Source organism: Perna viridis, chromosome 10 (assembly GCF_037379345.1).
Source record: "Perna viridis isolate PV_CMFRI_1.1 ecotype Kerala chromosome 10, ASM3737934v1, whole genome shotgun sequence".
NCBI classification, from domain to species: domain Eukaryota; kingdom Metazoa; phylum Mollusca; class Bivalvia; order Mytilida; family Mytilidae; genus Perna; species Perna viridis.
In genome coordinates, this window is record NC_142454.1 from 33,014,658 (window position 1) to 33,032,767 (window position 18,110).

Consider the following 18,110-nt stretch of genomic DNA (forward strand, 5'->3'; position numbering starts at 1 on the left):
GTAGACCATTTACAAAGAATGTTGTGAAATGCGTCTTTTTAAAATTTAAAAAACAACATTGTACCCTATAGGTCAAACCTTTCATAGCGACCACTCTGTTAATCAAAAACCTGCCTTCAGAGACTGTGATTGAACTATTCTCTTTGTCGTGCATTCTATGCAAAATAAACCTGTACCTTAAGACCAAGTGTCTTGTGTGACTAAAACTTTGCCTTTTCTTTGAGGATTAATTAAGAGAGGTTTCTTTGCTTATTCTAATATAAAATTTCACACAACTTCAAAACAACTTTTAAATAAAAGGAATAAACATATTGTAAGCCACCCGTAGGTATCCTATCCGTTTTGCTACCGTTGGTTTACTTAAATATACACGAAGCACCGTCCCCATAGAACTGTAAATCATGTATCACCTTCCCCATAGAACGGTAAATCATATAGCACCTCCCTCATAAAACTGTAAATCATGTAGCATCTTCCCCATAGAACTGTACATCATGTAGCGCCGTCCCGATAGAACGGTAAATCATGTATCCCCTTCCCCATAGAACTGTAGATCATGTAGAACATTTCCCATAGAACTGTAAATCATGTAGCACCTTCCACATAGAACTATATTATTAGTGTCCGACGTGATGGGATTTAGCACTGTGCTTTCATGGAGCAGCTTTATTATTCCGTTACACTTTCCGCATAAGTTAGCGGCGGACATGAAATTATTATCTTCCTCAAGTTAAGTAAAATCCATACTTGGTATATACTGTTTCTTACAATATTAATAGTATTGGTAACAGCAAAATAGAAAGTGGTAAATATAATACAACCAATGCTTTTTATTTATTATACTTCATTGTGTTTCAAAATATAATATATATCATGCTATAGATATTAAAATAATACACAAAATTTATAGTTGCATATTTCCATTTCATCGAAATCACAAAAAGAATAATAGGTTCATAAGGAGGCAGACCTAGGGTAAGGCACACAACTCTTAAAAATCATTGGAACGTTAGTATTCAGCATTTTACATCAATCATCTAATTAACTTGGATTCATTTTATTCTGCTTCAAACGAAAGCTTGAGAGGCTTTGGTGAAAATGAATATGATACAAACATATCACTGATTTCATGAGTTATATCCCTTACCCAAGGTCTACCTCCTTAAATGAGAAAACACTAGAGATCGGGTTATCTCTCACGAGGTAGAGGAATTCAACTTGAAGTCTTTTTTTATGAGCAGAGCGTAGCAGAACGAGTGAAAAACTAAGAATTTCTCTAACGAGTGTAAGACAACCAGATCTTTGATTAGTTGGTATAAGTTATTGCTTCTTCCTTGAAAGCATACTATGTATATATTTTGTTTGCTTCTCCTATAGAACGCCGCAATTTCTGGAAGCATAGTATATAGTGACTTCAAATTTTCTCTTGATTTTGTTTGGAATATACCTATGACCTGCCACAATATGTTTCATAGGTTAAGAGACGAACGCACGTGACCTCGTCTTACACGGATCGTCTGAACTTGCAAAGGGTAATTTCCGGAAGGATACATTTTGAAATATTTTGAAAATTTACGTTCTTGGATCATTTATCAGACTTCCAGAAGTGTACAAAGAGGACGGGTTGCTTATTATGACAGCAACTGTGTTCTTGATAACAAGTACTATTTTTAAAAAAAGATTTATCTTCATTTATAAGTTTCTACATTTCCATCATGAAAATAACACATGGCACGCATCAGTATTTGGCCAATCCGGAAAAAAATTGCGATCAGGTGACTTGAGTTTCCATAGAAGAGCGTCCTTAAGGTCAAAGGTAAAAAGCGAAACTATACCGACTACGTCGGAAAAACATATCTTGATTATTCACAATGAAGTAACTACACCATAACTATATTTTCAAATTCTAAGAACCCTCATTTGTAAACCCTATTAAGTTTCATTTGATGCTTATAAAGAATGTATCTTAAGTATTTAAGAAAATGCACAGTTTGATATTTGGTCATTCACATGATCATAAAACAAATTTATGGATAAACATACACATTATTCAAATTATTTGAGTCTTTTAGGTTTTGATTGTTAATCAAGTTATCATGTCAGTTTACAAGGCAACTGTTTTATTTTCTAGCATCTGAAGCGTGGCACTCGTTGCCTCATAGAATATCAATAGTATACTTTTTCCTTATGGCCATTGCTCTTCCCTTACCAATATCATTTGTAATTTCGTCTTCTGGAAGAAAGACAGGAAATTTTTTAATTTCATCTAGTTCAATTTCGTGGATCGGCCATCCCCATAGATCAAAGAGTGGGCTTAAATTCTTTTCCACAACTTTCGAAAATGTAATCACCCATAGTCTTATTTCATCCTCTTTTGTCTTTGGGTGTGAAGTTTTTGGAAGGTCGTTGTATATTCTGAAAACTTTCTTGTAAGTATCCCATCCAAAATCTCGAGCCAGCTGTGCATATATGAACAATCCAATTCCTGCATCGGAGATCGACGACTCATGATCTGCTCCTTCCTGAAAAAATACTTTGAGATACTCACAGTGTGACTAAGCTTTGACCATGGACTCTGTGTAAATGTGACAATAAAAAACATTATGAGGGCAAACGTAAAAAAAACTGTTACAGTAGAAAATTGGTCTAATTCAAACAAACTTTTTCTTGACAAATATTTTGTTCACACTAGTATGTGACAAACCTTAAGTGTATAGTTTGGTTTGTTTAAAAAGAAGATATTCTTATATTACGCATGTATGCAAAGTTTATGTTATGCTGTCTTTAGTTTAGACACATGCATAAACAATTCTACCGTGAAGTATAAAGACAGATAAATGGGGACCAAAATTGCAGGAAGTATGATACAACTGGAAGAGACAGATTATTGATTTGAAATATAATGAAAAATCGAAAAATGTTGCAGATATCAATATCTTACCTCAAAGAATGGTTCTATTTTCTTCAAACTGTTTGTGAGCCACGGATGAATCCACGGTTTTATACAACATATTTTGTTCATTGCGTGCAGGACAAATAAATCACATGTCACCTCGATGGTACCTGGCCATGTCCATAGGCCACTTTGAAACTGATGACCTATCTCGTGGAACAGGACCCATCGCCCAACCTTCAGTAAACTTTCTTTGTTGAATTGAAAAGCATTTTGGCGTTTCTGAAATAAGAAAAAAACTTCATTTTATTCGGTAATAAAATATTTACTTATATTGTCAACTTTCTATAAATACTTCTAATTTGATTGCCCCTTTTGAATATACAAATTGCTTATTGATATAAAATACAAATGCCACATATTGAATTAAGATGTAACTTGAAGACAACTGGTCTAGGGGGTTACAAACTAGATTTTCTTGATATTGGGACTTTTCCTTCCTCAAAAGGTGCTTCAGGTTTTGTTATAACTTTAAAATATTTTATTTGTGAAAAACACATTTGGGACGTTCCCTATAATAATTTTCAATTTGTATTCTAATGTTGAAAAAGGAAAATAGAGACAACTTGAGATCAATACATACTTTAAGTCTTACTGTGTGAAAGATCCGAATGACTGGAGACCAAGTTAATGGATCGACCAAATAATTGACCTTTATTAAATAGGGAATACGAGAGAAAAAAACGATTCTAGCGAAAACGTGTAATTGCATGCGCGAGAACTAAATTTATACAAATATCTATGGTCATTGATATGATCTCGCTGCATTTTTCTGACCTGAGTTTTATCAGATATTTTACTTTTATTTCAAATTTGAACCTGGACTAAGACAAGACTTGAATTTTCTTCTTATATCAGTCATCATTGTTTCTAAGGATTCTGAGGGGATTTCCGGAGGGGATTTCCTGAGTGACCAAAGGATCATTTTTACATTTATTTCCTCTTTCAACATTCATTTTCTCAATCGTCATTTTTGGTCGCACAGAGTAACAGATAGTAGCAATCGACTCAACATGTAGCCATATGCCCCAATCTCAAAGTTATTAAGATCGTAATAAACATGCAATATACATGTGATCTGCACTTATCGTGCATCGTACAAAATGTAGGATGTTCACAAGGTTTCTTATTGTACTAGGAGAAATAATCAACAGCTTGTACAACATATGACAAAATGATGGTATAGTATGAAGTTAGTATGACTGTGATTGAACATTTTTGATTTTTTTTTTCAAATCAAAATTGCGGTATATTAGGAACATTTAAATTTCATAATACTACAGGAGTCTGACAAGCTGTTTAAGGGCTGTGACCACAGAGTAAATGTGACAAACGTACAGGCAAAGGGCACTATTATGTCTCCGTGTCTATTCACAGTTTTGGGATAAACTTAATTATTAAATATACCTTCTTTGTAACATCCAAATGCGTCACAATAGGATAACCACTGTGCATGTAACCCTTTGATGGTTGTAAATCCGAAACTACCCACTCTCCACGACCACCAGATGCGTCTTTACCTAAAAGTTCAATATATGTGTCGACTATTGCATCCCTTATTTTCATAGTTTCGGCTAGGTCTGGTAAGTTTCGAACTGATTTCGAAGGTAAAGTAAACGCAATTCTTTTACCAACGACGTCACACCATAATCCAGGATTTTTCGAGTTATTTTTCCATTGTTCTGCAGTTTCGTAAGTAAACATGGGAGAACGAACTACGTTACGCATGCTTATTTTAATTTGATCACCCGGTCCAGCTTTAGCACACCCCATGTAAATTAACCCTCCAAAGGGACTGCAGACTCTTTTTGATGTAATGCATGCATCTGTTTTGGTTGGTCCCAAATATGTTTTCGATATGATCATAGGCCACCATTTGAATACTTTGGCAGCATCTATATTTTGAAGGTTGTCATAGTGAACCCCAATATAAAGCTTCCAGGGGATTTGATTTCTTTCCCAAATAACCTCCAAAACAGTACCAGCTGGAAGATAGTATCCAGTCGGGTGACGTCTCTTTGTACCATCTGATGAAAGTTTTACAGAGATGTCTTCCAATTCTGGAATTTCTTCAAATGTTCCAGGGAATTTGTAGATTCCGTCTGCTTTTACTCGGTTTCCTAACAGGCCTTGTCTCACCATTACACGACCAGCAATATAGCAGCACGTCTGAGATGAATAAATTCTACTGGTATCTTTTTGGTAGGCACATGTTCGTTATTTGGCGAAAAATGGCGTATGAGATCCAAGAAAGTTGATTCATGCTGGATAAACAATTCATCGGGCAGATGGTGCACGTGATCTACAAGTGTGTCAAATAGATATTCATTTATTTCTTGTTGGGTCTTGATGGCTTCGATCAAACTTGACAATTTACTCAAATGACCCAAGTTGTCAGCCATGAGAACTTTATTTCCGGTGTCTTTCTTGAAGTTCATTTTCCCAGCAAACGCCGTTCCTATTTTTGACAATATTTGAGAAAGTGGAAGACAAGACACTTGAACATTTTTTACTTTTAAAATTTGCCGTGGACAGCAACCACAAATGAGAGCGCCACCATTTTCTATCCACTCAAAAAGATGGTTCATTTCTTCTGTTGTTAGTTCTTGCCATCCGTCCCAGGTTAAAACTTTGTTGTATTCAGAAAGAGTTTCAATATTTCCGACGTACCTCTCCAAATTCTGAATTTTATTACTGTCATTCGCTCCCTTCGTGACCCATCTGATTACATTTGTGTTGAACTTCATGTTCCCAAATGTATTCTTTTTTTCAAAACCATCTAGTAAAGTACTATGTGAAAAGATTACAACTCTTCCTTTTCCAAGTTCGGCGAAAATATTAAAAAACAAATAAAATTGAAAATTCTCCGAAAACACAGAAATCCACAACACAATCTTACTTGTAAATAGGAATGAATTGCTCTTTGGAATGCATACTTTTCTAAAAGAAGAAAAAGAAGGAAAGAAGAATAGCTAATAACCATACATATTTAAACCACATATGAAGTTGAAAATAATAAAGTAATGCTGCCACGTGTATTTCAGTACACCAGCAAGTCCTGAAATTATAAAAAAGGTTCCAAACCAGAATTTAATAAAAAGGGGTCCTGGGTATTATTTGCCAATTTTACCGAAGTTTCGAAAACATTTAAAAACATTCTGCAGGGAGATCACAATGAATACCTGGATTCATCCCTAGATCTGCAACTGCCCTCACTGAACATATAGCAATAGCAATTTGAAGAAGTAATTGAAATTTGTTGACAAAACGGTCTAATTATTAATAATTCTGAGCAGAAAAGGTCATTTCTAGAAGAAAGTTGATTTTCAGCAGTCAGATAGAAAATTCTAATATTCGAGCTATGGGGAACATGATAAAATCTTGATTTTATGATACAGAGTGGAGAACTATAATCCAAGAACATGGTAAAGGGTAAGGTGAATTACGCTTCGTATCTCTCATCTTCATATACGTGCCGTAATCAACCGTGAGTTTACTGACAAATGGGAAACGTAAAGTATAAAAATCTCTGGTAGAAATTTAATTGCCGCTCGCTGGAAAAAAAATCGAGTGCATTTGGGAATCCTTGGTTTTAAAAAAGTGTGTTTAGCATACAATTTGACTTACCTAAAGCGCATAGAACCTGTCCTCTTGTATTAGCTATTACCGCAGTGGAAGATTCCCCATTCACTAATATGATACCAGGAATACTACCAAAGTTCACTTCGTCAACTCCGTCCAGTATTTCTGTCCGCCACTCGTCCATTTCCTCTGCAGATGTGATAGGAAACAAAAAAATGAAAGAAAATTATGTTGATTTAATTAAACTGTTGTTAATTAGAGTATAATTGTAAAAAAAAAACAAGCAACTTAAAGTAGGTCGATGTTTATTTTGACGATGAAAGGCCCTTCAAAATCCTCATTTCTTTAAATAATTTTAATATTCAAAGCAAGCATATACACTAGGCAGGTAGTCAAAAACATCAGATCCGAATTTTTCACCGAAATAAGCAGTGTCACAATATTTAAAAAAGGAAAAACTCAGAGGGTTTATTTTTTTCATGTTTAGCCATGTTTAGGTACAACTTTTCGGTGCTGGATTTAGCTTCATATTGAAATGTTTTGAATACAATGCATTTTTAAATAAGGTCTTCCTATTTCTTTGGTTCTATTATTGCAAGTAAGAAGTTACAGAATACAAAAATACCAACCGTATAACTATTGAAAATTAGTTATAGTGTATTCGGTTGGTACTATTGTATTCCACATTCCACGCTTTTGAATCCATGTCTTTCTATCCGTCCACGCTTTAAGTTTTTCCTGCAACTTCTAACCACAGCTACTTGATATTTTTGACACTGAGAGATTCTTTCTTGATCATTTTAAAAATCTGGACTTGCCCCTTATTGTGATTGTCACGAAAATAAAGTCATCCTCTCTCTAAAATACCCAGTGTGAGTCCGAGTGTTAAAAGAATAGGCCTGCAGCAGCGCTAAGCTTGTCGTCATAGGCGACTAAATAGTACTCAGAAACTTAGCTGGGGGCTAGGCGCTCTGCCCACAGAGCAACTGGGATGTATGGTGGAATGGGGTAATCCTGGCGTGTTACATGCTGGGGTTGTCAGGCTATAATACGGAAAATCTGACCGCAAACCATAGTGGTGCACCGTGTTTGGAAAGATGTCACGTTCCTCGCACGTTAAAGAACCCTGCTGTGGTATTCGATAGAATTAGGAACCTTTGTGGTCCGCCACAGAAAGCTAAATTGCCCGACTTTACCCATCCCTCCCTTTTTCTAGTGGCAATCAAAATTTTTCGACTCTATTATCCTTGTGGCCCATCCCTTTTTTTTCATTTCATCATCATTTCATGTTCATTTTATCATCCATTTCATGTTCATCGTCCGAATATAGCTGAAATATTGCTGCTCGGACGTTAAACCCCAACAATCAATCAATCAACCCTCTAAAAATGAATCTCGCCGAGCTTATAGAGCATATCGTTGTATTAAATATGAAAAATCGTACCCAATTAATTCATATATATATTGTTAAAACGTCTTCATTTTATTCATTAGCAGAAAAGTAACGGCTTTGTAACTATTTCTGATACCCTATATGAATCTGAAACGAACGCCGAGTTGTAAAAGCGCACCAACATGGGCTGGACAAACAAAATGTGCTTACAATCACTTCCAGATTCCGGTTTGCGAGGCGAAATCACAACACACACATACTATTTCCTGTCCACACTCTCTTCAACTGCGATATTTTGAACTATTTGTAGTATCTTATCAGTGTGTTATAGTAGATAAATATACCAATAGCTAATTCGGCAACCAGATTTATACGTTAGTCTCAACATATTTTATTCAGTAATAATACAATTACAATAATTATACAATAAGTACAATAATTATATGGCAATGATTAGGAAACAAGCAGAGCTTATACAAAGTCCGTGTCCTTAAAACAAGGACGTACTGAATTAATGTAGAACTTAGGCACACAATTTTGTTTTGAAAAAATATGCTTTTATAGAGAATATGATATATGGAATAAAAGAAACAGAAGATCGAAATGCATTATAGGTACAATGGTTGCATTTAGGTGTTCATAAATCTTTTACTATCTATAATATACTTTTGCACATTTGTAAAAAGTTGTTTGTTTTGGTCTAAAGTTAGAGCATCTGACCCATGAAGCAAGATTTTGAATGTTAATGGAATAGGAAGATCAAGGAAAATAGATTTGGTACAGTATTGGTTATCTACAAGGTTTCGCGTAAATAAATGCGCACTCAAAGAACTGCTGTACATACACAACCTTGCATGGAGGACGACCGATTCTACTGCAGATGTAAAAATATGCCGGACATTTTACATTCAGAACTTTAATACAGTTCTTGAATGTTTTTAACGTTTTTAATTATATATCACGCTCTATCCAAATTAACGATTATGTTGAAACACTTAAAAAGCAATGCGCTACGCAGAAAAAAGGAACGATAAAAGAATAACAATGCAGACAAAATCGAATTTTGTTAGTCTGTGTATATATAATGGTTAAATTAGATACGACTTAAAAGTTAATCTGGAGGAGGGGGGGCGAATGACCTGACGATTCAAACAGATTATAATAAACATTTATTATGAATGTCGGCGTCACAGCTGTTTCACGAGAACTACTTAATTGATATCAAACATCTAAATATCGTTTTTAATTGTGCATATATTAAATATATTGCTTTGAAATGAATTTTTCCTTTGATATTCAAATATGTAACTAGATACATGTGTATTTAAGAAATAAATCACGAAAACTCCATTTCATCGTTGTTTTACCGCAAGGTGGCCATTCGTTTTACCCCGATCGATAGCGAGAAGTAAAATAAATGATGAGCACGCGGTAAAACAATGGTAAAATGGAGTTCCTTTGAATTATTTCGATTCTGATAAGACTAGATTCTTCCTTTCTTCGCTGTAGTGCACGAAATGACGACCGATCGTTATTGAGCAAATTTTGCTGTGACGTCGTCTGTAAAATTGCATAAATTTTATCTATGACGTCACAAAAAAAAAAAGCCGAAAAGGACCGTCATAGTTCTATGACATTAGTCATATGCTTATTACTTTTTTTTTACCACAGCTATGGTCTGAAATGGTTTAATGCACGTCATATTAGAGTCATCAAGGAAATAAGTTCTTTATCGGTGGTTTTGAAACAAATTCTTAATAACAATTCTTAATGACAAAGGTTATAAAAGAGATACGTGTAACAATTCTTTCCCCGTCAATAAGAAACCACCAGTTATCACTCGATTTTAAATACAAATAAAGATTTGGGAGATTTAGCTGGCAAAAGCCAAGAAATGGTCATGATCATCTCATAAAGCCATATCTAATTTTGAAAAAAAGTATAATAAATATGCTCACAGTATCATGTGTCAAGTTAAGGATGTAGACCTAGGGTAAGGGACATAACTCTTGAAATAATTGATATGTTTGTATCATATTCAATTTTACCAAAGCCTTTCAAGCTTTCATTTGAAACAGAATGAAATCCAACCAAGTTACTTTGATGATTTCATGCGATTGATATACAGAGCCTGAATACAAACGTTCCAATGATTTTTAAGAGTTATATCCCTTACCTTAGGTCTACATCCTTAACAATCATCATCAGCGTAAGAACCAAATACATAGGAAAATCGGAATCGTAACGATACAAAAAGTACTCACAACAATAAATAACTAAACTGGGAATCAAATCAAGCACCGATTGCAATTAATGGAATGAAGCCTCAGTATTTTGGCGGTTTGTAATACCGCAAACCATGGTGAATAGTTTTTGAAATAAATCGGACAAATGTGATCACTTGGCTGGTTAATATTCTCGTGGACCTTTTGCCCAATACGACAATTGTTCATTATTCGGTTGGTAAAAAAGAGAAAGGAGGGCGCGGTTTTGATACCTCCTTTTCGTTGGAAAATTTTGTTCAGTCCGTGCAAAATATTAGCAGAAATAAGAATGGTACACTATAAAAAGAAAAATAAATACCTTATTGCCAGTTGACTGTTAGAAAAGATATGAAACTTACTTAAAATAAGATAACGATCAACGGAAGTGCATATGGGACATATTCATATATTTAAAGGCAATATTTCAGGTTCAAATAGTAAGCACCATATATTTGATTTTAGGCTTCTGTCATTTTGTACATGTATATAGGCAAACTAACATAAAAGACATTTTCCGGCTAAAAATAAGGCAAAATGAACATTCAAAAGAAAGTCGCGTATTTAAAAAAATAAATTTAAAAAAAACTGTTGTTTATAAAATACGTTCTTGGTTACTTGGTCACTTGAAGATGTTACGATTATCAAACATAAATTATTTCATTTTATTCGCAGATTTAATTCCATTTGTATCAAGATTTCAGATCATAGACGTTGACCCATTTATATCAGACGTACATTGTAGACTGTAACGTGAATTATGAACCGACACAATTCCATAACAACACTCATAGCGTTGAAAAAATGAAACTTTACCCAAGAAATGAAATTTTACCAAAGAAATAGGATATTGAGAGTCTAAATTCTAAATTCGTTTGTTGAGATGATTTTAGATAATTATGCTGATTCGGCAAGTGATATATTTGGTGAAAAGAGGAGACGTTATTTTATGTTCTTTGTTGTGTGAGTCTGTTCCATGTCTGGTCTTTGTTCCTGGATTACATTCTTTTGATTTCAGCTAGAATATTGATTCCCTTGATAACTCTCTCAAGAAATATAAGCATCTTCAAAAAACAATTTAAGCCATGGTTTTATCAATCATGTCACCAAAAAGCGTCGTGAATTTCATCACACAAAGAGAAAACACACAAAATTAAAAACTGAAGAGTATACAGTTGACTTTAAATTATAGCATTGATATGGGTAAAGCCTTTAGTGACTATCAGTTTAAGGTAGAAAGCGATTTATGTAATATCGCCAATGAATGCAGATTTACTCAAGAATTATTTAAACTTTTAAATAGTTTGAGTAAATAAAACATTAGTAATAAAACATTAGCATTGATGAATGGAATGAATACTTAAGTACCATTCTGCGTAAAAATCAGGCAATGGGTGGCAAATCATTTTTATCAATTTGGTCTTTTTTTGTCTCAAATATATTCAATACATCTAGAAAACAAATTAAAAGATATAAATAGGATAACTAATTGGAAAGAGTGAATAACCAAAATATTATTAAATTCTGTGACTGGCGGAATGATATCAAAGTTGTGACGTTTTGGCGGGAGAAAGGGCGGGAATGAAATTACCGAATTTATTTCACAGTGTGAATTATCAAAGTTTATTACACCGGGAACATTGATAAAACACTGCTATCTATATACTAATTAAATTTATCCTGAAGCATCTGTGACGTAGATATTTTTTGACTGTATACATAGGGAAAAAGTACCGGAAATTTTTTCCGATATTTATCTGGTACAGTAGTGCATTTCAACTAATTTTGACCTATTAATATCTTAAAAAGGCAAACTTTACAAACACTTTGCTGGTTACTTCTGGATGTTATGAGATATAAATACTTGGATAAACCAATAAAATATCTGCCACTTCTTACACATATTTTGCCTGATTCTTAGGTATTAGAATAATACAGTATTAAACAAAAGTTGTGATGATGATAAAATTTTGAGTTACCAAGATGTTTTCATAAATTTGAATGGCAATACCTCAGGGAATGAAATATCGATTAGGGTCTGTAAGTCTAGTTTCATTTTCCTCATCGAGAGAATGTATTGAAATCCGAAGACCGATATGCATTTTATTGTTTTCATTCGGGGTCTTGAAACGCTGTGTTACAATGTGAAGTCTTCTATTTAATACTTTTTAAAACACTTATCATGTAAGAAAGAACTTTGTCATTTTGAAACAGGACTTTTACATATAAAATATGTTTTGCTTTTGATACTGATATCAACACACTGTAAATGATAAATCTCCATGCATTTGATTGATAGACTAGGACCCATTCTCGTGAAACCACGGAGTCACATGACGAGACTTACATACCCTAAAAAGGTACCTGGTTTTGACCATCAAGTAAATGAATATATAAAATCAACTTACACTTTGGTTTTGCCTTCGAATAGAAACTTGTTTAAATTAAACACAGGAGAATTTTGTTTTGCATTTGAAAAGGTAAAATTACGGGAGACTCCCGCAAAAAAGCGGGAGGATTAACACCTATGGTTTAATATGATTTTGAACAGACTGGCTTCATATCACAAATTCTCTTCGCTTGGAAAACTTCTATTCTTAACAGTTACTGCTGACTTGCCGATTATGCAAACAGTTTACCAAAAGTATACTATTGGAATCTAGAAAAAGTTGAAATACTACTGTGAAAGTACATAATTCGTGGATACCAATTTTCGTGGATTAGAGAAGAAACACAAGTTCGTGCATTCTTGAATTCATGGTTTGAGATTTTCAGTATACACGTCAATGAAAATCTCCTTTTTGATGGAAATTTTCGTGGATTGGCCTTCCCACTAAAACCACGAAAATTGGTACCCCACGAACAATAGTAGTTTCACAGTTCACAGTAGTATCTAAGATAACATATTTGAAATACATGTTGATTGATTGATATTAAACTCGAAAAAAACCCATTTGTTTTGCATCTTCATAGATTCTACCGTACCGAGAATGAGGTTGTTGACAAAATTTTAGGAGATAAACATCTCTTGTAAAATTTTATGGCTTATTTATAACAAGTATGGTAGTAGTCGATCTTGTATGAATAGAGGGTGTTATATATCTGCATATTTTTCGTGAATTTGGGGAACGGCAAGGAGAAAACTTATCAGTTTTCTTTTTTTTCCAATTCAGAGAGATTTTTTCTCGAAAATAAGATGTCAGGTCTCCAACCAATCTGTGAATAATTTTTTTTTCATTCAGTGGTGACTTATTGTGCAGTCAATATTAAAAGACATGGGATTATCTTAAGCATGGAATAGTTAAATTATCATAAGTGAAAATGAGTTAAAACATCTGTCAGATAAATCCTACAGAAATGGTATATCGATATGGCAAGTTATTGGAAAATATTACTTTTTCCATTGACCTTGTCTGAGATATTTATTTTTCTTGTCTGAGATATTTTTTTACTCAAACATGACAAAATATTCAAAATTACCATTTAAAGAGTAATCAAAGGAACCAAGGTTATAGCGGTAATCAAAAGAATGCAATTTAGGGACAAAGACCACACATGGAAAACAGACACACACAACAAAGAACATAAAGTAACCAAAATCATACATAAAAAGTAACAAAAGCAAATGAGCAATTCGGACTCCACTAAAAACTGGGAGCATGGACCAGATGCACCGATAAGGTAACCGTGACTACATTAGGTCTTCTTGAAAGTTTTGAATAGAAATGACGCCACGTTCCAACAGTTTGTGTTGTACTATCATCTTAAAAAAGACGACTAAGTATAAAAGCTGAGCAAGTAAATGCAATAACTGGATTACTAATTTACAGAGTAATAAATACTTCCGATTATAATACTGCGGTCGAGATATTCCATATGATGCATTTATGTATTGTCAGACTGAGTATCAAATCCGAAAGACGACTTTCATATTCATGTCAGTTCCGGAAAAGTTCGTCAGTAATATTGAGGTCACTAGGCTCAACAGGCAAAAGATCGGGTTACATTACAATGGGAACAAAGGGAACAAAACTCTATTCGATTACTATAAAGAATTTTCAAATGATACATTTGTTAAAGAGGCACATTTCAGATATTTTATATTCGGAGACGTATTTCGACTTTACTATAACTGATTTTGCAGTTTTCAAATTCGATATCTTTTCTTTGTGTAGAATAAAACCGTAAACCAGTTTCCACCAGATTTCACGAAAATGACGAATGTGAAAACCGGCTATTATTCTGTCTGCGAGAAAAGGTCAATACATTTATTTTTTCAAAAATAATTTTTGTAGACGTTTTTTCTTAAAGTCCAAATGAGAACAAAGATTATATGTAACGAAATTGATATTCAAATATTAACTTTCAATGAAAGTGGAAGATGATAAAAAAAAAATCTGTTTACTATATATTAAATGCTGGGTTGTCAAAATAGCATAGCATTGTTCATAAAGAAAACACCAACATATTTTTTATTGATATAAAGTAGTACTTACATAGAAATGAGCTTCAAGCCATATCAAATAATATGAAAGACAGTAAGTTTACAGTCTAACAAAACGTTTTAAATTTTGTCAACCAAATGCATCCGATAAAATTTACTTGTGTAAATTATATCATAATTATGGCTTAAGTGCTCGTTTATTTAGCATGTTAACTTGCATATAAATTCATCCTTATAAGTTTCATCATTATGTTAGAATTGTATCATTATTTACCTCTTGTTGCAGTATAGCCTGTCTGTGAGTGAAAAAAAAATTGAAAAAAAAATCCCGAATTTTGTACAATCCGTCCTATAAAAGAGAAGGTTGATCTTGTGTATGCTATTTGTTTGAATCCGATAGATATGAGCTAAATTAAATGTCTCCGTATTTTCATATTACCTTCTAAAACCAATGTAGTGGTGTGCGTTGTAATTTTTCTCATGAATAAACATGACATGATAGCCGACCAATTAAGGCAAGTTTTGTTCTTCCTCCAGTATCTAGATGAGCAAGAAACATACGACCCGGAACCGGAATCACCACAGGGACTAAAGTCTCGTTCGACATTCGATACCTGATCAGAGTATTACTGTCTCCGTGAAGCCAAAAAAGAAACGAACTCTCATACCTTCTACGCGAATTTGTCCAGAATCACCTTCGTGTCAAAGGATTTCCAGTTTGGATGTAAAATAGAATACCTCGATAGAGTGCCTCAGTATTCTATTTGCACATACATATATCGAAATGGTAATTTTCTGGGCTTTTGAGATAATTCAAAGGTATTCAAAATGTGTTGATGTTAAAAATAAAATTTTAATAATAAAAATTAAAATGAAATGTGAATATAAATATGAAGACCTGTATTTCCCACAATTTTACTTACCTATACATGTATTTCAATATAGCATATTTTACTTATTTCGGCAAAAAGTCTCTAAAAAGTCTTTTATTATTTATTATTATTATTGTATTTACTACATTTGTATTAAAGAAATGAAATTTTTAAACCCCAAAAAATGTTTTCGTTTCCTTTCATGTTCCCTCGTAATACAACAAAGATGTACTCAATTGTTAACAATGAAACAAAAATATTCACCGAATGTGTCTGTGTGTACAATATAGCCGTTAGGAGCTGTTAACACCCTATACATATCTTTACTAATGTCCATGAATAAATGTCCCCATCGTTAGTATGTTAAATAGCAGCGCTCCAACACTGCAAGAATGAACATATTTAATTTGTTATAAAAAGTAGCAGACTGCAATCAGTGACGTACATATGCATGCAATACTTAGTGTTCACTTCTTTTTTACATGCACCATGCACAAATCTAGCTGTACAAAACTTTACCCACGAAAAAAGACTGTCACAGATGATTTGTTAAAATAAAATATCTTGCCTTTCTGTAATAGTAACAATGAAATAATCACTTGTGTAGAATTCCCGTTAACCGAAAATTAATGTAAAACTATGGTATTATTATAAGCAACTGTAAGCATGATTCATATATCTGGTGTGACTTTGACATTTTGTATGTTTTTGGTGGATATATCATGCTTTTACCTGGGTTATTTTGTGCGACCCTTGTAGACAGACATGTTACTATTTGCTGCACATATAATTAAACAAGTAAATCTAAGGCAATTTAAAGAACACTATATATCACAAACCTTTAATTCACTTGCACATATGGTATCTGTTTACATGCAAAATTTATAGTCCTGATAAAATGTTTTGAATAAGTTTCTCATTAAATTTGATCATATTTCAGATTTAAAAAGAAAACTGCAACAAGACACACAATTAAAAAAAGAAAATATATGTCCTTGACTTTCAAATAAACAACTGGTTATTTGTTTCGCTGTCCAAAGTGAAAAAATCATATAACATTAAATTTTGACCCGATAAAATCTTTTTAAAAAGTCACTCATTAAATTGTGATAATATTTCAATTGATTGATTGATTTCCTCCATTTATATCGCGCTAAGACATCTAACAAGTAGGCTTCTGGAACAGGGTTATGTTACTACGGGTGTTTCTAGAAAAGCAGAGGACGCTTACCTTACCGGTGCACCTGGTCCATACTCTCAGTTTTTAGTGGAGTCCGAGTTGCTCATTTGCTTTTGTTATTTTATATGTATTGTTTTAGTTACTTGATGTTCTTTGTTGTGTATGTCTGTTTTCCATGTCTGGTTTTGTCCCTGGATTTCATTCTTTTGAATACCGTTAGAACCTTGGTTTCCTCTTGGTTTACTCTTTGGTGAAGATTTACATATATATATTTAACTATTCAACACAATTTATTTACATACATAAAATGAAATAGATTTATTATACTCGACATAGTATTAATCTAAGAAGTATATAACACATGTAATTAGTGACGAAGAATATTGTTGTACTTGCGATATATAGATCCTAAAGGTTAACCAACATATCCACATGCGCTAATATATCAGATGTCTGAGCTCGGGAAGCAATGACAGAGATCTTCATAGCAGGAACTGACGTCCGAGCTGGTTGAAGACCTAGCATAAAATGCGTCGGGAATCTATTTCACTGGGCGGAAGTTCTAAATATAAATATAAATATAAATATAAATATAAATATCAGTATAGTAATATATATAATGACGATGACGACTAATTAACTATTTCGAAACTGGACCACATTCTTCCCCTAGCATTTCTCTGAAAGGTACCAAAGTAAATAAGATACAAAAATGGATAGTCACAGTCATAATACCCTGACGCCTCAGAAGACGTTGAATAAATACAGACTGTTCCAGTACGAGAAAACAAAGTTAATGACGATACGACATACATACAGTTCTTCGAATCAAACAAAAAAAACCAGAATACTATAAACTATTCTCATCATAGCATATAAACGTCACAAAGCAGAAATTGATACATGAATAAAACTAATTACAACGACGCTACTTTTGGTTTGGTTTATTTGAATAGGTATACTTCTCGCGCGTTACGAGAGGTTACATCTATCAACTTCTTTCATTGTGATTCCAAAAAGGGACGCAATCTCAGTGAAAATTTATTTTAGCAATAAAGGAGAAAGATTGGTTGATTCACCCGGTTGAATACACGGCGCGTCAGTCTCAAGAATTAAATTCCTTAGGTTAATTGCCAAGATCACCGACCTGAAATTTGGATGCTTATCGGGCATCGAGAAAAACAGTAAAGTCCTAATTTTAACGTTTGGGAAACTTTTCTTGACGGCTAAATTATCTGGGGTTACCACTGAAACAGTGAAAGTGGATTCGGTGACTTCTAGGAAGGATCTCTGACATATTATTAAGACAGCACTGAAACACATCAACCTCTCCCCGGCAATGTATAATCACAGATACGAGCTTTTTCTTATCCAGGACTAGTTTTTTTTCATAAAAAGCCAAACCTGCTTGTCAAATAAGTTTTG

General features: G+C 33.5%; 1 protein-coding gene across 2 annotated transcripts; it reads right to left on the reverse strand.

Annotated features, from left to right (window-relative positions):
- Nucleotides 1–923: 923 nt before the first annotated feature.
- LOC148605466 (TRPM8 channel-associated factor 3-like) lies at nucleotides 924–16,450 on the reverse strand. 2 transcript variants are annotated; one of them, XM_088549650.1, is made up of 5 exons: nucleotides 14,908–16,450; nucleotides 6,581–6,724; nucleotides 4,361–5,893; nucleotides 2,942–3,175; nucleotides 924–2,522 (listed from the first exon to the last, which is right to left on the reverse strand). In XM_088549650.1, exons 3-5 carry the CDS (start codon nucleotides 5,093–5,095, stop codon nucleotides 2,157–2,159), a joined length of 1,335 nt encoding a protein of 444 aa, XP_088405776.1. In that variant the 5' UTR covers nucleotides 5,096–5,893; nucleotides 6,581–6,724; nucleotides 14,908–16,450; the 3' UTR covers nucleotides 924–2,156. The 2 variants fall into 2 exon arrangements, with proteins under 2 accessions (XP_088405776.1, XP_088405775.1); XM_088549649.1 differs by having other exon boundaries at nucleotides 6,581–16,450.
- Nucleotides 16,451–18,110: the final 1,660 nt, after the last annotated feature.